Source organism: Lynx rufus, unplaced genomic scaffold (genome assembly GCF_022079265.1).
Source record: "Lynx rufus isolate CCGP_SWC_20201006 ecotype Redwood Valley unplaced genomic scaffold, mLynRuf1.p SCAF_1, whole genome shotgun sequence".
Classification (NCBI taxonomy): domain Eukaryota; kingdom Metazoa; phylum Chordata; class Mammalia; order Carnivora; family Felidae; genus Lynx; species Lynx rufus.
The window spans coordinates 123674503-123694201 of NW_025814823.1; the positions used below are offsets into that span (position 1 = coordinate 123674503).

The following is a 19699-nucleotide window of genomic DNA, read 5'->3' on the forward strand; positions in this document are numbered from 1 at the left end:
CAGATAACAGTGCCTAGGACAAACTGGAGGAGCAGGTCCTGCCGCCCTGCCCAGCTCCCCTGCTACCTGATATCACCACTTAGATGACAGAATGGGCGATGTGGTGGAATACGGCTGGAAACTCCCTCAAGCTGAACCCACAAATGCAAGGAGTAGCTCTCAGGTTGAGAACGGCAAAGGTTGGGACAAATCACTACTTGACATACGCTACTCACATAATTTCACAACCCAGTGGAAAAAGGAACCCCACAAAAGGAAATAGAAAAAAAAGTCAAAGTGAAGGCACTATGTAACATGTAAGTTTTTCTTAGAAGATCAACCTTAGAAATATAAGACATGAATGTGCACCTCAGTTTTATCTATGGAATTCAAATAGATAGTTTTGTTTTTACCAAGATTTCCCAACTGGTTTCTGGTGCATATGTGTGCATGTGCGCACACACACAAATATACATATTATATATATACATACATATATATACATATTATATATATACATACACACACAAATATATATACTTTTTCACATGAAATATGCCGTTTTCTTAAAATCACTTATGTTTTTATCAACAAGGTTTGCTTTTTGTGTGATTATTCTGTTCAGACATATAAAACTATAATTAATATAAAATAAACCATAAATCTTACAAAATTATATGAATGATCATTACAAACAAATGTGTTTAGCACCTATTTTGTAGGTAGCTCATTGCCTCTACTTTGTTGCCCTAAGGCAAGTGTTTTAGCTATCTCTCCTAATTTTTTATTCTTCCAGCCAGGATAAAAGTTTTCAACAGTAAGAAAATTAAGGGTCCTTCCAGGACCAGGGGAAGTTGAGTGATGTAATTAAACAATCACCCAGAAGCCTGGCTTCTGGACCTACAATCTTTATTAATTTTTTAATATATAATTTATTGTCAAATTGGTTTCCATACAACACCCTGTGCTTATCCCAACAGGTGCCCTCCTCAATGCCCATTACCCACTTTCCCCTCTCTCCCACCCCCCCCCCATCAACCTTCAGTTTGTTCTCAGTATTTAAGAGGCTCTTACGGTTTGCCTCCTTCCCTCTCTGTAACTTTTTTTTCCTCTTCCCCTCCCCCATGGTCTTCTGTTAAGTTTCTCAGGATCCACATATGAGTGAAAATATATGGTATCTGTTTTTCTCTGCCTGACTTATTTCACTTAGCATAAAACTCTCCAGTTCCATCCACATTGCTACAAATGGCCAGATTTCATTCTTTCTCATTGCCAAGTAGAATTCCATTGTATATATAAACCACATCTTTATCCATTCCTCAGTTGTTGGATATTTAAGCTCTTTCCATAATTTGGCTATTGTTGAAAGTGCTGCTATAAACATTGGGGTACAAGTGCCCCTATGCATTGGACCTACAATCTTTAAACGACTAGTGAGAAAACCTGGAAGTTCCCAATAATGCTTCTTATTATAGAAAATTACTTAATCTCTTACAGGCTCCTTTCCCATCTTATAAAACTAGGGCATTATACAAATATAAAATAGCTAAGTGATTTCTAAGTCCTTTCCAGCTCTAGAAGTACATAATTCAAAGCTACTAAAATAAATACTTTTAAAATTGAGATTTATATGTGTGTTTACACGCACACATACAGCACACACTGTGGAAGGGAAGGGAATATACAGTGTTTTATACCAGGACTGTGCAGGACATCATTATCGAGACGTTTTGGTGTCTGAAAAAAAAGTTTCAGGGTGGCATTCGCCCAGCAGAGGGAGTTCTTCTGAAGCCAGGTTCGGGAAACAGTTCCCAATTAGCCTCCCAATTAGCCTCCAGGCGCTTCAGTCCGGATACAGGGCAGTGTTTGGGGGAACATCATCCCAACTCAACTGGGGACCCAGCGGAATTTGTATCCCCCGTTGGCGGTCCGAATGGTGAAGGCATTGCCCTGGGGGAAAGCGAGGGTGCGGATGGTGCTATGGCTGCGGATGGGGGTGCTGAAGGAGCCACCCTCTTCTAGCTCACTGCGGCTCAGGTTTAGCGCGCTCCGGCTGCACTCTGTGCGCAGCCCCCGGAAGGTGCCGTGGAGGTTCCCTGGCATGTCATCCCTACTCGCGGGCTCCGGCTGTAGCCGGAGCCGCTTGGGGTCGCGGCTCTGCAGCGCTTCATCGCAGCGCTCGGAAATCTCCCTCAGGATGGCGTCCACTTCCGCGCAATCCTGTCCCGCAGCACTGAACAACTCCTCCAGGCTCCTTTTGGCTGTCGCCTTGAGCAGGAAGGGTTCGGCTGTCGACCCGCAATCCCGGGACTGCGTGATCATCAGCTTCTACAAAAGATGGAGGGGCGCCAAGCTGGGGCAAGCCGGACTCCCTTGGTGCGGGGTGCGCAAAGAAGACCTGGGTCCCTTTCGAACTCCGCGGACTCCGATGCAAGCTGCCAGTGGCTCAGCAAGCTCCCAGCAGCCTCCACCTGTCTCCCAACTCTGGGTCCCAATTCTGGGGACTGGGGGAGGGGTGCACAGGAACATTTCCGACGTCCTGCAATGACCCACACTCCCGCACCCCACTTACATCCAGCACAGAGGCCAGGTGCCGGGTCCGGCTGGCAAGTTCCTTCAGTTGCACGTTCCGCTCTTTGAGCGAGGCGATCTCCTCCTGCTTCTGGGTCAGCGTCACGTGCAGCTGCAGGAGGAGACCCAAACATTAAGAGGTAGGCCACTGTGGTCGGTCTCATCTGTATACTCTGCATGAATTATACCAGGGGTCTAACATCTAATCTGGAACTGGGGGCCGAAGGGCATTTACACTGGTGAGAATAATAATCGCTTTTGTTTATTTGACTTTTGTTTGTTTTACAAAGCACTTGGACAAAATGTATCTTGATCCTCCGTGTACTGTGGTGGTGAAGAGGACGAACTTGGGCAACAAGCAGATCCAGGTTCTGCCTCTGAAGTTCAATCTTCCTATTCCTCAGGTTCCTCATCTGAGAAATGGGACTACTATCTTGTTCAGTGATTGTAAGTATTAAATGGGAAGAGAAAGTAAATGGATAAGCACAATATCAGGCATATAGGAATGCTGCACTAAATACTGGTGTCTGGCAGGATTATTCCCACTTACTGCGGTTGGAAACAGGAGAGGCCCTGGAGCAATCGCAGTTCTGTGAAGCCCTCGCCCCGCCCATCCACTGGTTTTACCTCACGGAGGGACACCTGACAGCTCCTGCCACCCCCACTTCCGCCGGGAGCTCCATACCCAGTCCCCACCCCAGGATTCCTGGAAGCCAGCCCAGTGTCCCTACTTGGTTATTCTCAACGAGTGCGTCCCCCAATGCCCTCTGGTTCTGGTCGGCCACTTCCTTCCAGTACTGCTCCGGCCGGGGCACGTCTGGAGGGGGCAGAGGCGGTGACTGCAGTGCCCTTGGGTCCAGCGGCGGAGAGAGACAGGGCCCAAATGGCAACACGTTGCCAGGAGAGAAGGGAAAGTCTCCGCCGGTCAGAGGAGGCGACATCAAAGAGGATGAGTCTGAGGAAGAGTGGGAGCTAGGTTGCAGCCTCAGACGCGTGCCCAGCTAGCTACAGGGACAAGACGCCACTCCGGATGTAGGATTTGTGGGAAGACCTTGTTAAGTAAAGCACCCCTCACTCTGCAATCCCCACGATTCCCAGGCCCTTTCTGATATCTTCCTCCTACACAGCAGGCACTCAATATATGCCTGTTGAGCTGATCTGAATAGAATCGCCACCGTGGCCAAGACAAACCTGCCCGAAGTCACACCGGTCCGCTGTTCTGTACACTCTTGTCACCCAGCCTCTCCCTGACCACATCACAGCGTAGGGCTCCCTCTCCCAGAGCTCAAACCGACAAGCTGAGAAAGCTCTAGAGATGCAGCGATTCATCTTCTCGGTGAGGAAGGGTGAAGTCTCATAAATACGCAAGGGCCTGACCCATTGAGGAGTTACTGACGACGTCGACAGGTGCTGGGTTTACCGCCTTCGCCACCACGAAACCGAAATCTGAACTAGTTTGATTTGCGGAGTGGGGGAACACCTCTGACTCCTTTATTTAACTGCAAGGAGACCGAACTTGCCTGCAATGAGATCATCCACTGTGTCTCTGAAATCCTGCAGATCAAAGTCCGCAGCAGTTTGCAGGGACTGGTTCTGGAAAAAAAAAAAACGGAGGTGTAAACTAGTTAATGTCAATTCCAGCAGGTCTGAAACTCGTTCCAGACCGAGTGTTGTCCTCCCGGGCTTGGCAGCGGGTCTGCACGCCCTCTCGTATGTTCGCAGCCAAGCCTCATACCTGAAAATCAAAGCCCCATTCCAGGCTTGGAATCCAGCAGGCTTGCACTGTCATGGTGGGGAGCGGGTGACTCGAAGCAGAGACCCGGCTCCAGAGGATTCCGAAGAGCGCCGAAACTGTGCAGGCTGTTTGAGGCGTGGGTCCTTCCTCGCGCATCGTCTTGCCCCCGTCCCCACCTCCTGCAGCCCGCTGCCCCTGAGCCGCCTCATTGGCCCTCCACCAGACAACCAGCTGTCTCCGTGAGGCCCGTTGAGTTCTTCCAGCTCCCTCTGCACCTCAGTTCAACTTACCTCCGACCCGCCACAGAGCTAGTGCCCTAAGATAAGAGAGCGGGTGTGCATTCGCTCCGTCTTTCCTCCCAAGACCCTACAGCGTGGAGTGTCTCCAAAGAAATAACTTGAGGCTATATATCCCGCCAAGGTTCGGTCACAGCTAAACCACCTTCTCCCCATAAGGGAGGGAAAGGTAGGCTATGAAGAAGGGGCAGGGATGGTATGGAAACTGTTTCTGTTCAGCACGCAAGTGTGGACTCTATTGCTCTTTTGTTTCTCAGTAAGAAGTTTACTTTCCCTTACAGTGTGATGCATCCCCAACATCCTGACACCTGGTTCCTGCAAGGTGCCTGCGCGGCTGGCAGCCCCTAAACATTCTTATTCCCTTAATTCGTGGACATTTAGAGTTGACAAACTCTTTTACACAGAGTCCCTATGTTAATTTCCACACCAATGTAGGAAGCAGGCAGGGCCCAGGAAGTGACTCCAACCCCTTTGATAAAGAATCTCGAGCTCAGAGAAATTGAATTGCCCCAAGTCATCCAACTCTGAAATGTAACCGGAGAGAATGATGGTGACTATTTCAGTCTTTTTTCCTCTATGCCTCACTGCCCCTAGCTTTCATCTTTTTTAAGGAGAGCCTGGCTTCCAATGAACACAGCACTGGAGAAGAGGAAAGAAGGCTCTCAAGGCACATGGTGTGAGGGAAGGTATCTAATATGCCCATAAGAAATATCTATTCTATTGATTCCACTATTATTGATTGATTCCTTTGGGTTAATCATACTCATCTCCCCAAAGCTTTTGTTTACTATTCAAATATTGCTGAGAAGAGGAACCTAGTCTGGCCCTCATCTCAAAGAAAGTACAAGTATCAGCTTTCCTCAAGGAGGAAAACTTCAATCCAGTAGGCCTGAAGCACCAGTTGGGAACTGAGGCTATATGGGGCAAAGTAGCTTAGAAAGGGCTCAGACAAATCCTGAAACATTCTGTCCTGGTTGAAGGAGCTGCTTCAACTGAAACCAGACTCATTTTCCAAGGGTGGAAAGGTCCTCCTCTTAGTAGAGATTCAGCTAAAGATCTTACCACGAGGAGACTTGAGGCCAACAGGAAAATTGGAGCCCAGGAAATGCTTCCTTGCATGCTTTCCCAGGTCCTTGGCTGATTCTGGACATCAAATACTTCTAGAGAGCTTCCTCTCTCTGTTCACCTTACCCAGCAGGAAGGGGGCTAGGAAATTTGACCTGAATGTGCACTGCCCAGAGTCTTCCCAGGGGATCTTCCTCTAAGTGGTCTCTTTCTTTCTGTACCAGCTCTGTCTTCTCCAGGAAAAGTTCTGGACCTCTTGGTTCATCTGGTAGGAGCTCTGTGCTTGAAACTTTGAATCCTACCTTCCCAATTAAATACAAATCTGGCATTTTCCCAAACTACAATGGCAGCGGGTGGGATGGGGGAAGAGGTTAATACACAACATGATGTAAAATTTAAGTTGTGAATACTCAAGCAAAAATTCAACAAGATCCTGCTTGGTTTTCATTACTTGCAAAATAAGCATGTTGGAATAAGGGAGTGATTGGGCCTCTGGGTCAGTTGAAAGATGCTCAAGTTTTGTCTTTCCTTATTTGGGCATCCAGATATAAAAAGAAAAAAATAAAATGCCGTCTACAGGGCAATGCCCACTCTCACCACTTGCCTTAACAATCTCTGCTCTCAGTGGTCACCTACCCTGAGTCCTTCTGGGCTCTAACCCAATTCCAAAGGCACTTAGGGGAAGCCTGGAAAGCTGTATTCCACCACTAACCTCGGTTCTGGGAGGTGGTCATATCTTTTGGAATGTTCAGTGCTGGGCATTTCCCCACGGACCCCATGTGCCAAGGGCCTGCTGCCAGGAAGCTGGAACCGACACTTTTCCTGTATCTGGGCACTTCTTATCCCATTGATGAGCCAAGCAGGCTTCTGGCTTCCCAGACACCAGTGCTGGGAGGCTCCATCATCTACCCCTGACAAGTGGTAGAAGTCGGATGGGAGGAAGAAAATAGGTTTTCGAGGAAAAAAAAAAGTCAAAATACCTCTTTGCCCAATGAGGGTAAGTGACACGAGCCTTTGCAGGGGGAGAAAATGCCTTTTATAAAGGGCCCAATTGCTGAAGGGCCATCTCTGCAAAGAGGAACGTTTTCTGTCAGATTTCTTCCAGAGTTCTTTGAACTTGGTCCCTCTTCCCCTAAATGTAAACTCTTTTCGTCTTTTCCAGTCTTGATCGAGTAGTTATCCTCCAATCTTCACACTCCTTAGATACCCAGGGAATGAAAACTGTTAGTGAATAGCCAAGAAGGGAATGTGGGGGCACTGACAGGGCAGGTACCAGGTACCCAGCTCTTAAATTTGCTCCCACCTACTCGCCTGGTTCCTCAGTGCGCAATCTCCACATTGCTTTGTCACACAGCTCCAGGGAAAAGATGGGGAGAACGGGAGACCCCTTCCCAGGAGGGTAGTCCTCCAAGTGAGCCCCTCTGTTCCAGGTTGGTCAGAGCAGCTCTGAGAATACGGCCGTCGCCACGGACTACGAGACAGGAAGAAGTTCCGGTCCTTGGGGTTGAGATTCCAGCACTACGTCTGCCCCCACTAACCAAACGTGCCTGCGCTCCCCACTTGAGATGAGCCTTTGCGGAAAACGAACCCTTGACTCCTGAGTCGGAATCGGGGCTGTTCGGCTTCCAGAGTGAGGGGAGATACCTGCAATGCAGCCAAGTCACCACTAGGCGGCGCGTCGGACCCGAGTAGCGAGGAGCAGTCGGCGAGGTCCTGCAGGTCTATGGTGGTGAGCGCTGCGCGGGTAGAACCGGAGACACGCGCGGCGGACCCTGAACCTCCCGGCCAGGTCTCGCCGCTGGCATCCCCGCCAGGACATCCGGGCCCCGGGAAGAAAAGCGCTTCCCAGCCACGCGTGCCCCACCCACCCGGTTTGGGGAACACGAGGGATCGCGCGGGAGCCACTGGGCTCACCTGGCAGCGCAGAGAGCTCCGCGTCCCGCCGATCTTCGTAGACCGACACTGGGCTGCCGCCGCTGCAACCAGGCAAGAACTTCCGCGGAGGGGCGAACTAGCCGGACACAGAAACGGTGAGCATGGATCAGCCCCGGGGACCCGGAGCATACGGACCCTGCCCGGCACCGGCCCGCAGCCCCACCTTCTTCTCCAGCTTCCCGGGCTTGCTGAAAGGCCGGCCCCGCAGCTCCAACATCCTGTTGGGGCAGATGCTGTCGAAGGCTCGGCGTCCCGCCGCGGCGCCCCCGCACGACTGCATCCTGCCTCCCCTGCCGCTTCGGCCCAGGAGCCAGGTGCCGGTTATTCGGAGGCGGCGACAGGGGCTGAGTTGGCGACCTAAACTCAGCGCTCCGCCTGGCGCCAGTAGGGGAAGGCGCGTGGCCGGGTTGGAGGCGAGGGGTAGCTGTAGAGGTGTGGAGGGAGGGCCGAGTGGAGAGGGAAGACTCGCCGAGCGGGAGGGGCGGCTCGCGCCTGAGCGCCAGAGGTGGCGCCTTCGGCCCGTGACAATCTGCGCGCGGGCGGAGGCGTTAAACCTAACCTGGCAACGAGGCTTCCCCTGGGAGCTGCGAGCGCGCGGCCCCGGCCCGCGAGCGCCCTTTTGGTGAGCGTTGGCGCCGCAGCCTCCCGGCTGTGCCAGAGGAAGGGAGGGAATGAGGGCGGAGGAACCCCACTGGTCCCTAACTGGGCACCGCCTTCCGGCTTTTGGGCAGCAGAGATGGAGAAGTTAATGATTCTTACTTCATTTTCTTCCCACCCCAACCATAAGGCACGAAATAAACGCAGAGTGACACTCGCCAAAGCCAGACCGCCCTGTAGGATTTGGTGGGGGTGTAGAATTATGGCAGGACTCCCCAGAACTGCCCCTGCATTAAAGAAGACCCTTCCCCCAAGGCTGGGGGCGCACTTCTGGTCTTGATTTACCGACTTGCACGTGTTTTCTCTGGGCCTGATACTCTGTATACCTTGCCCCACACCTTCCGAGGCAGAGAAGTCTGGATATAGCCTTTAAAAGAGCGTCAATAAAGGAAAAGCGACATCTACAAATTCTCCACCCGTTTCTGAAAATGGCACACTGGACGATCCAAAATCCCCTAAAACCCTAGTCTCTTTCTCCCCCAAGGGCTTATCTGTCCACCTGTCCACGGCACATTTGGACGTTCTCTGTACTGCTGACATTGCTTGCTCTGGGAAGTCTTGGCTGCCCTTCCCCAGCCCCAAGCCTCTCCCAGGAAGGGGCGTCTCTAAATTCCTGGGTGAGGGGATCTCTGTCAGGACCACTCATATCTATCCAATTTGAACAATCATCTAAAATTATTTTTATGGGGCGCCTGGGTGGCGCAGTCGGTTAAGCGTCCGACTTCAGCCAGGTCACGATCTCGCGGTCCGTGAGTTCGAGCCCCGCGTCAGGCTCTGGGCTGATGGCTCGAGCCTGGAGCCTGTTTCCGATTCTGTGTCTCCCTCTCTCTCTGCCCCTCCCCCGTTCATGCTCTGTCTCTCTCTGTCCCAAAAATAAATAAACGTTGAAAAAAAAATTAAAAAATAAATAAATAAATAAAATTATTTTTGTAACCTCCCATTGGGCACCTTGTTTGTATCTTTTTTTTTTCCTTTTCAAATTTTTATTTAAATTCTAGTTAGTTGACATACAGTGCAATATTGTTTTCAGGAGTAGAATTTAGTGATTCATCACTTACATATAACACTCAGTGCTCATCATAACAAATGCCCTCCTTAATGTCCATCTAGCCCATCCCCCACCTCCCTCCCTCCATCAACCCTCAGTTTGTTCTCTATCTTTAAAAGTCTCTTAAGGTTTGTTTCCCTCTCTTTTTCTCCACTCCCATATGTTCATCTGTTTTGTTTCTTAAATTCCACATGAGTGAAATCATATGGTATTGTCTTTCTCTGACTTATTTTGTTTAGCATAATGAAATTTAGCTCCATTCACCTCAATGCAAATGGCAAAATTTCATTCTTTTTGATGGCTGAATCATATTCCAATATGTACACATACCCCACATCTTCTTTATCCATTCGTCATTTGGTAGGCATTTGGGTTCTCTCCATAGTTTAGCTATTGTTGATAATGGTGCTATAAACATCTGGGTGCATGCACCCCTTCAAATCTGTATTTTTGCATCCTTTGGGTAACTACCTAGTAGTGCAGTTGCTGGATCATAGGGTAGTTCTATTTTTAACTTTTTGAGGAGCCTCCATACTGTTCTGCAAAGTGGCTGTAGCAGTTTGCATTCCCATCAACAGTGCAAGAGGGTTCCCCTTTCTCCACATCCTGGTCAACACCTGTTATTTCTTGTCGTTAGACAAGACAGGTGTGAGGTGGTAGGTCATCATGATTTTGATTTGTATTTCCCTGATGATGAGTGATGTTGAGCATCTTTTCATGTATCTGTTAGCCATTTGGATATCTTCTTTGGAAAGATATCCAAAGAATATGTGTCTTCTGCCCATTTCTTAACTGGATTATTTGGGTCTTTTTTGTTTTGTTTTTATTTTAGAGAGAGAGCATGAGCCAGGGAGAGGGGCAGAGAAAGAGAGAATCTCAAGCGGATTCCATGCTGAGTGTGGAACACAAGACACATGACCCTGAGATCATGACCGGAGCCAAAATCAAGAGTCGGACACTCAAAATACTGAGCCACCCAGGTGCCCCTGGATTATTTGTTTTTTGGGTGTTGAGTTTGATAAGTTCTTTATAGATTTTAGATACTAACTCTTTATCCAATATGTCATTTGCAAATATCTTCTCCCATCCCATAGGCTGCCTTTCATTTTTGTTGTTTCCTTCATTGTGCAAGCTTTTTATCTTGATGAAGTCCCAATTGTTCATTTTTGCTTTTGTTTCCCTTGCCTCAGGGGAGACATATCTAGTAAGAAATTGCTCCTCCTGAGGTCAAAGAGGTCGCTGCTTGTGTTCTTCTCCAGTATTTTGATGATTTCCTGTCTCACATTTAGGTCTTTCATCCATTTTGAATTTATTTTTGTGTCTGGTGTAAGACAGTGGTCCACTTTCATTCTTCTGCATGTTGCCATCTAGTTTTCCCAACACCATTTATTGAAGAGACTGTTTTTTTTCCATTGGATATTCTTTCCTGCTTTGTTGAAGATTAGTTGACCATACCTTGTTTATGTCTTATACGGACTAATATTAGTGAAAATCTTCTTTTGAGGTGGCATAATCCTTTTTATTTGCATCTATTATCTGGGTTAATAAAGACATCCCTTATACTAATGGAGATGATTCTACAATAGTAGAATTAGAATAGACTTAGAGACTTTTTTCACCCATCTATAGATGTGGGGACCCAGTTGAGGTGAGGTTAGGCAGGTGGAGTTGGTGTGGTATCGCTGATGGAGAGGAGCTCTGGCTTTAGGGTCAGAGTGCCTGAGGGTTGGAACCAGGATCCACCAGATCATTGAATCCCAGATCTTTAGGAAAAGCACTTGGCTGGCTCAGTCAGTTGGAGCATGCAACTCTTAATCCTGGGCTTATGAATTTGAGACTCACGTTGGGTGTGGAGATTCCTTTAAAAAATACAATCTTTTTTGTTAAAGGAAAAGCATAACACTGACTTCAAAGAGGTGCTATGAAGATGAGATCATTTATGTCATGCAACTAGTGCTTGTAAGTTAATATTATTGCTGTTGTTTTAAGGAAGCTTTTCAGCTGCACCTCTAGCCTCCCACAACCTAGTCCTGGTTCTTCTGGTTCCTGAGTAGCCTAGTCACTAGCCAGTCCATCCTCCGTCCCTATCCAACTTCCCAATCTGTAAGAGGAGTAGGAGAGCTCTTAGTATTGCATTTTGGGGAGATCTCTACACATGGAGACCAATCCCAGATTTTGCTGAATACACTCATTTTTCATCAGTGAGTTCCAAAGCATAGTATAAAAATAGAACCATTGTACACAAAAATGTGGCAAAAAGAGCTGGAATAGCATGCATATGTGACTCCTAATCTAGATGATTCTGGCACCAACTCACCCATATCAATGTTGGCTGAGTGATGGAGTAAAAACAACTTCTCCCCAAAGTCACTCTTTTGTAGAAGAGCCAGTGGCCCTACCTCCACCTTTAATAGCCCCGACTGAGGGCTCTAGATATTTTGGGACTTGAATCAGATGATATGATTTTCCTTTTCAGCATCACAGACCAGCTTTTCCTTAAACAGCTTGGGGATCACCATTTCCCTATCACTGAGAAAGTTCCTGGAGGCAGAGAAGGGATCTGAAGAGCTCAGAGTAAGTGCTCCTAGTACTGGAGAGGATGTGGAGGATGCTTGTGAAAACACGTACAAGGTAGTTTCTCCAAATCTGCTTTGCGCTGTTTGCTTTTCATTTATGCAAATTTGTCATACATTTAAATTGATTCTAAGTTCTAAACTGAGTTTATTCCCCCAAAACTTAAGTTTTTTTAATGATACAGAAAAATTTTAAAAAACAGTGCAGTATGTTCACCTCCAATATTAACATTTTCCCATATTTGCCTTCTATTTCTTTCTCCAAGTTTTTTCCCCCCCTCTGTGTAAACCACTCCCCATTTTTGTACCAGCTGCCACCAGCCTTCATTTCTTGAAGATTTGCTGTATGCCAGGACCTGTGCAGGGGGATTTGTATGGAACATCTCATTAAATTCATACTCCAGGGGCTCCTGGGTGGCTTAGTCAGCGGAGCGTCCGACTTCGGATCAGGTCATGATCTCATGGTTCATGGGTTTGAGCCCCAAGTCGGGCTCTGTGCTGACAGCTGAGAACCTGGAACCTGCTTCAGATTGTGTGTCTCCCTCTCTCTGCCCTTCCCCACTCACACTCTGTCTCTTTCTCAAAAATGAATAAGTGTTTAAAAAAATTTTTTTGAAGTCTATTTAAATCCATACTCCAATCCTACCAAATAGGTTATTGTTTCTTCTAATTCAACAGATGAGACTTGGGCACAGAGATGAGATTTGCTCAAGGTCACCTAGCAAATTGACTCCAGAGCCCACTTGTCTAATCACTATTTTATACTACCTCAGGATCTCATTTGGTGTCAAGATTGTCAGGCTCAGAGAGGTTAAGACATTTGCTGGAGTTGACAGAACTGAGATTCTGGGCCTCCAACAGATTCAGTGAGAATGAAGATGGTAAGACAGCTGTGGAGTTAACTCCAGCAAGCCTCAGTCTCGTTTCTGACTCAGTTTCCCTACTTGTAAAATGATGCTTGTAACAGGACTGGAGGCAGGGACTGTACTGGCTCTCTAGCTATGGTCCCTGTAGTTTCTTTCTTTGTTTTTAGAGAGACAGAGAGGTAGAGCAGGAGAGAACCTTAAGCAGGCTACATGCCCAGCGCAGAGCCCAACTCGGGGCTTGATCCCACCACCCTGAGATCATGACCTGAGCTGAAAATCAAGAGTCAGGGGCTTAGCCAACTGAGCCACCCAGGGGCCCCTATATAGTTTCTATTGAATGGAAGACACTGAGTAGATAACTTGTCTCACTCCTACCTCAGGAAGAAGGGGTTTTATTTTTGAGCATTTCCACAAACCTCTAAGTGGGGGATGTTGAGCAGTGTGGCTGAGGGTGGGACTCTGGAGTCCAATCAACTGCCTTCACATCCTGGTTCCTCTACTATTCTTTACCCACCCTGTGGGCCAGTGTTCTTCTATGGAAAATGGGATAATCAACTCAGCCTCATAGTATTGGAGGATTAAAATAATGAATGCTGAACACAGTGCCTGGTCCATTTAAGCACTGAATGATAGCCACGATTACTATGTCATTGTTATCCTGGGCTCACATGCAGCAGGTGTAAGACATATGTGAATTGTTGAACCAAGTGATTGCAGGGTAAATGGGCCGTATTTATAGTGGTCACAACTGCCTGCAATGCCTTCATTCCCAACATCTGTTACTTGCCAGGGTAGCTCTTGCTTTACCCTAGTTCATGGGCATGTATAGTCACCAAAGCTTGCCAGCTGGGCATCCTCTGCACCCCAGCCCCTCCAGACAGCATGGCCTGCTGTGGGTTCTATTCAAGTTCACATCCCACCTTCCCTTTGGACCTCTGGGAATGAGCAGTCCTCAGCCTCATAAGAGGGTCACAGGATACAGGCCTATAAGGGACCCTCAGACCTGGTGTTCCCACATAGGTATGCTAACTACAGAGTGGACTGAAGGGAGGCAGGACCCTTCCATCGTTAAGGACAGCCTCTATTCCCCAACTGCTTTCACCTTCCTTCCCTTGAGATAACACGGGCAATCCTAGCATTCAGACAAACCAACACAGATAGTCTTTTTATTGGGGAAAAACTCGGGTCTCTCATGTGCTCTTAGGAAAATAAATAAACAAGGAGATGCTACACTATTTGCAACCTGCAGGATGACCTCGTGATCAAGTAGGAGCCCTGAACCCCTCTGTGGGCCAAAACTGTACTCCTTCAAAGCAATGAGAGAGGTCCAGCAGCTGGGCTAGGATAAAAAAGGAAACCAAAGGTCTCTTTCATTTCAATTTCGGGGACAGGCTGCACTTCTCGCATATCTGGAAGGGCAGCATGTGAGTCAGGGAGGTTTCGTTTATGGCCACCAGTAGCTGCAGCTTGCTCAGGCAGTCCTGCAGTGCAGCCTCAGGGTGCCCGCCTAGGCGCAAGTCCACCGGGCGCGGGAGCTGGAGCATACGGTCGGCCAGCGCCAGACAACAGATGGCCAGCAGGGAGGGAGTATAGCTGGTGAAGGCATAGTCGGCCAGGCTCAGTTCCGCCACGCCGCGGGCCAAGGCTTGTGCCTCCAGGGCTTCGGAGACTTCAGCCTGCCCGGCCTCCACGCGGGCGTGAGTGAAATGCTCCAAGAAGAAGCTGATGGTCGGTGCGCCGAGGCTGAAGTGCAGTTTGTGCAGCACGATGCACTCGAGGTTGCAGAGTTGCTGCCGGGAGAAGGCACCGCAGCACAGGGCCAGGAGCTGCTTCACGCGTGGCGGGTGCACCTCCACCTGTTAATACAGGGGCGTTCAGACCCTGCAAAGCAGCATCCAGGGCCGGACGCCCACCCCCGTATGAAATCCCGGAGAAAACCAGCACTCCCTCTGTCCCCCATCCCTTCCAGCGAGATAGCTGGGCCGTCACCTCTGCGTTACTTCCCCTTTAATCACCTGGGGTATAGTTCCAGCTTAGTTTCTCTAACTGGACAGTAGTCCAGCTAAAAAAAGATTTGAGAAGTTTTAAAGACTTTTCCCCCCGGGGGGCCTAGAATAACAAGGCTACCAAGAGCTGTTGGGACTTACTCTTGGGACTGACTTCAGCCTATTTCTTTGGGGGCGGGGTGAAAGGACTGTTGGTTGGGGGTGGGGGAAAACTGTCAAGTTAAAGCTGTGGGGTGCATACGTTTGGAAATGTTTAACAAAATTTATTCAGAAAGCCCAGCACTAAGTCGTGTGCACTTGGAAAGCCGGGTGGTGACCAGAGAGTGGCCAAGAGTTTGGCAGTCCCCTAAGACCCCGTGTGCAAGTACCTGTTTGCAAGCGATGAGCAGGGACGTGACCCCCAGCAGCTGGAAGCAGTCTGCAGCCACAGGGGTGGTGGTAAGAAAGCGGTCCAGAGTGTTCACCGCCAGGCACAGCGATTCGAAGGAGAGACGGAATTGGCGATGCACGGGGATCAGCCAGCTAAGCAGCTTACAGCGGGATTCCGCCGTTACCTGCCGGGAGGGAGGTGGGGGGAGGACCGGCTGAGCCTAGCGCAAAGAAGGTCTGCGTCAGGGACCAGCCAAAGAAACCTAGGGAGCTTCCCTGGAGGAAGGCACAAAGGAGAAACATAAATGCGCTGGTAACTGGGGAAAAACTGGGCAGCGCTGCTGCGCAGAGAGCAATGGACGGGCAAGGGGCCGGAATGCTCACATTCGTACCTGGCCCTCGGGCCGCGTGTGTATACACATTACCTTGTGTAATCCTCAGATCAATTCAGTCAGAGGAAGGGGCCCCTACTATTCAGATTAAGAAACAAGCTCAGAATTGTTAAATAGCTTGCCCGGGGTCGGGAGGAGTCCTTACTCGAGCCTAGAAACTTTCTTGACTCGTCTGCATTCTACCGTGTCCCCGCTAACCAGTATGGAAACTTCGGACGAGTCACTTAAGCCATCTAGGCCCCACTCTTCTCCATTTGTAAAATGAGGACGGTGGCCCGGTCCTCCAAAGCCCCTTCCGGCTTGGACTGAGAACCTCCGTGAGCGCGGGCGGGGGCGCTGCGGAGAGCAGACAGCAGAAGAAAGAGCAAGAGGAGAGGCGGTGGGGAGCTCGCTCTACCAGCGCCTCACTTGTGGCTGCCGCGCCAGCGACTCCCGCGGGTGGAAGTGGCTCTCCCTCGCCTTGCGGAAGACGTAGCAGCTCTGACCGTAGTCACGGAAGGTCTGTAGATCTAGCTGCTCCAACTGCTGGGCAGGAGCAGGTAGGGGGCTGCAGCCTAGCGCCGCGGAAGCTGCGGGACTGTCTGCACCATCAGATCCGGAGCTGGGGGACTCGAACACGTCGCAAACACCGGAGTCTCCGGGGAGTGGGCACGGGCTCAGTGGCTGCAGCGGCTGCTTCCTACGGAGACGTGGGCGCCTGTTCTTCTTCACCGGGGCGCGGAGGTTCTGGTCGTCCCGCCTCCTAGCCCGGGCGGCGGGGCTCACGAGACTCGTGGGGCAGGGGGTCACCATTATGCAGTCTGGTGGCCGCTCGGTGATTCCCCACCTGCGGGGAACCGAAGGTCCTCAAGAAAGTGCGAAATAGGCTGGCGAAATCGGCGGCGAGGCCCTAAGTACTCGGCGGGCTTCTGCCCTCTACCACACCCCTGGCTTCTCACTGGCTGATTACTGAGCGGCACGAGGCCGAGTTTTCCCGGCTAAAGAACCGCTTCTGAGCGAGCGGCTGGCAGCGTCCGGCTTGCGCAGCCCGCAAGGGAGAGGAGGAGCTACTCGAGTGTGAGCGCACCCGCGGAGAGTTCCTAGCTCCGCGCGCGTCCTGCGTTACCCAGGTAACCCAGGTTCGCAGCTGGAGCAGTGCGCGCCTCCAAGGGTGGGGGCGGGGCGGTGGCCTGGCCGAGACGGCGCCAAGTACCGCCCAGGGGCTCAATTGCTCCGGGAAAAAGATTCCGCGGCTGTCGCCGAGTCCTGGTCCGGATAATCTCGTACATGCTAGCGCTTTCTACGCAGCCTCTAATCCAGGTTGGTAATTTTGCAAAAATTAGCTTCCGAACTCCAAACGAAGGCTCCAACTAGAATCCTGTCAGCACAGGAGTTTTCTTAGTAACCCATACAAGCAGTAATTCTAATTCGACTGCGTTTGTAATTTTTTTTTTTAGGCGGGACCCCAGGACCCGGGTATCCCTCTTTGCGCCGCTCTCGGGGAGCAGAGCCTCCTCAGGTTCCTCTGCGCTACGTATCTGGGAGCTACTCCAGCCAGCCAGGCAGGCAATAGTGCTGAAATCAACCAGAAAAAGTGCCCCGCGAACCTCCGATTGCCGATTTGCAGTCATATAACATTTGCTCCGCCCTTGCCACTCCAAACCAAGTAAACTGGAGCTGTTACGAACATAACATGGTTGGAGGGTTGCATTGCTAGCTTGATCGAATTGCTCACGGCCTTTTCTGTTTTATGTCATTAGCTTCTAACCCGCTCCCCGGAGCAGCTCAATCCTCCTTGATTATTCCCTGCTCTCCGTTTTTGCTCCTTCAGAAGCTCAAAAAAATAAAGCTGGAACCAGAAGCGGAGTTCCCAGGCAGGAAAGACTAGACTGGATGCGGCAGTTTCCTCAGGGCACTGCTGGTTTGGTTCCTAGCTTCCTGTCCTGGTAGAAGTTGGAGTCTTCTGCCTGAGAGAACCTTCCTAAGGGGCTCGTATCCTGAGGAAAAGGGGCACAAGTAGCATCTAGTCAGCCTTGTAGGCATTTCTCAGTGGCAGAAAACCCACAACCCTCAGTTTGATGAACTTTCCAGAAGAACTCCAAGAAGTGAGGTTGCTAGGTAAGGCAAGAGCAGGTTGAGCCATTCCCACCTCATGTCAGAAGAAAGCAGAGAAATGTGTATAATCAAATTTAAATCCCTGTCCCTAGAAATTTAGTTGCATGTGGGGGTGTTGACTCGTAGAGATGCAGGAAAGAGAAAAGAGACAGATTTGGGGTTCTGGTAAGTTTTACTCCTATTTCCCTGTAACTCTGAGCAAGGTCTTTAGTTATAGACCTAAACAGTGTCATTTGTAACTTGAGAGATGAGGTAAGAATTACCGGTCTTTCAAGATACAGGTGCTAGGACTTGTTGTCTTCTCTCAAGCTTTTGCTGGGGGACCATTATGGGAGGAGCAGTTAAATCTGTGGAGAGGGCTCAGATGTCAGACTTTTTCCTTGAGAAGCTTTCTGGATGAGGAGGAAGGACCTAGGAATTCTGAGCCTTCTCATTAGCCCAGATGGCCATTTGGTACAGTGGAAGGAGCACAAAGTCAACTTCTAGGGTCAATATTGTTGCTCCCATTTATTGGTCATCCTGGGCTAGCTGTTTACATTCTCTGAGCCTCTGTTTCCTCATTTGTTAAATGTGGTTGTTAATACTTGGCTTGAGAGTCAAGTGAAATAAGTGAAAACTCAAAGTCCTTTTTGAACATGAAGTAGGGGGGTCACCTTAAAGCCTTCATTGGGAAGTCAATATCACCCTGGAGATATTGTGAAAAAGCAGAAGGGTCATTTTATCCACCTGTGGATGTGAGGCTAGTGTCTGTAGTTAACTCCCAACAGGCAGTACCTGAGCTTTGTACTGATGGGTGATATATTCCTTGGTATTTGCGGACTGTCTGTGATGCCAGGTCTAAGACAGCTATGAGGGCTTCATGAGTCCTGGGGTGCCTGGCTGGCTCAGTTGGTGGAGCATGCAATTCTTAATCTCAAGTTGAGCCCCAAGTTGGGTGTAGATATTACTTAAGAAAAGAAAAAAGTTTCCGGGGTCCTTCCGGCACAGAGCTGGCACTCTAGTGGGAGAAACAAAGAACCACTTGTCACATTTCAAAAATTATTGTGATAGAGGATCTCCTGGGTGTAGGCTTGACAAATAAAATACAGGACACCCAGTTAAAATGAAGTGTCAGATAAATTTTAGCATGAGTCTGTTTCAAATATTGCATGGGACACGTTTATACTGACAGATTGTTATTTATCTGATATCCAGATATTTTGTGGGTCATACTTAAACTAAAAGATTATTGTTTATCTGAGATTCAAATTTAACTGGGCCTTATAACATCTGGCAGCCCCATCTGGGTATCATGGAGCCCATGGTAGAGCTAATTGACCTGGTCTGGAAAGGTTTCCCATGCAAGTGATGGTTAAGCTAAGACAGAAGGTGGGCGGCTTGAAAGAAGAGAAGAGGGATTTGGGTGACAATTCCCCACAAAAAGGAATAGGATGTTGGAAGGTCTGAAATTATGGCTCTTGTAACATTCTAGGGTCTACCTGATAAGGAATGGCTGGAACACAGAGTTGTAAGGGAGAGAAAAAGTGAGATAATCGTTAATACTGACCCAAAACTTGTATGTCTGGTACTGTGTTATGATCCATATGAATATTATTATAGTATTTAATCTTCACGACAACTCTATGAGATAGATTCTATTATTGTCCTCATTTTATAGATAAGAAAATTGAGGAGTAAGAGGAAAATTAATTCGGCCAAGGTCCCACAGATAGTAAAGGGTAGAACAAGGATTCAAACTCAGCCTGGCTCCCTGTTCCATAATCAACATGATACTATTTCAACAGTAAGGTCATGCAGTGTCTTGAAGGTACATTAAATGCTAAAGACTTTACCTGAAGCCACTGAAGAGGTCTTAATCCAAAGAGAGAAAATCTGTCTTTTGTTTTAAAAATTTTTTTTTCAACGTTTATTTATTTTTTGGGGGACAGAGAGAGACAGAGCATGAACGGGGTAGGGGCAGAGAGAGAGAGGGAGACACAGAATCGGAAACAGGCTCCAGGCTCCGAGCCATCAGCCCAGAGCCCGACGCGGGGCTCGAACTCACGGACCGCGAGATCGTGACCTGGCTGAAGTCTCGCGACCTGGCTGAAGTCGGACGCTTAACCGACTGCGC

The 19699-nt window shown here is 49.1% G+C and overlaps 2 protein-coding genes across 2 annotated transcripts; both read right to left on the reverse strand.

The window, feature by feature from the left end:
- Positions 1–1866: 1866 nt before the first annotated feature.
- On the reverse strand, positions 1867–7861 carry MCIDAS (multiciliate differentiation and DNA synthesis associated cell cycle protein). The gene is made up of 7 exons (XM_047064760.1): positions 7745–7861; positions 7561–7657; positions 7291–7382; positions 4071–4143; positions 3282–3505; positions 2552–2662; positions 1867–2307 (listed from the first exon to the last, which is right to left on the reverse strand). Exons 1-7 carry the CDS (start codon positions 7859–7861, stop codon positions 1867–1869), a joined length of 1155 nt encoding a protein of 384 aa, XP_046920716.1.
- Positions 7862–14095: 6234 nt separating this feature from the next.
- CCNO (cyclin O) lies at positions 14096–16284 on the reverse strand. Its single transcript, XM_047072643.1, has 3 exons — positions 15901–16284; positions 15100–15285; positions 14096–14581 (listed from the first exon to the last, which is right to left on the reverse strand). The coding sequence occupies exons 1-3, from the start codon at positions 16282–16284 to the stop codon at positions 14096–14098; spliced, it is 1056 nt and encodes a 351-aa protein (XP_046928599.1).
- Between the last annotated feature and the right edge of the window lie 3415 nt (positions 16285–19699).

Bases quoted from the DNA above. Each gene is read 5' to 3' on its own strand.
- CCNO (XM_047072643.1), bottom strand. From the start codon at position 16,284: ATGGTGACCCCCTGCCCCACGAGTCTCGTGAGCCCCGCCGCCCGGGCT. The intron at 15,286-15,900 runs GTGAGGCGCTGG...CCCTCCCGGCAG, and splicing joins CGCTGGCGCGGCAGCCACAA to GTAACGGCGGAATCCCGCTG. The intron at 14,582-15,099 runs GTACTTGCACAC...CTGTATTAACAG, and splicing joins TGCTCATCGCTTGCAAACAG to GTGGAGGTGCACCCGCCACG.
- MCIDAS (XM_047064760.1), bottom strand. From the start codon at position 7,861: ATGCAGTCGTGCGGGGGCGCCGCGGCGGGACGCCGAGCCTTCGACAGC. The intron at 3,506-4,070 runs GCAAGTTCGGTC...ACTCTTCCTCAG, and splicing joins AGTGGATGATCTCATTGCAG to ACTCATCCTCTTTGATGTCG. The intron at 2,308-2,551 runs GTAAGTGGGGTG...CATCTTTTGTAG, and splicing joins ACCTGGCCTCTGTGCTGGAT to AAGCTGATGATCACGCAGTC.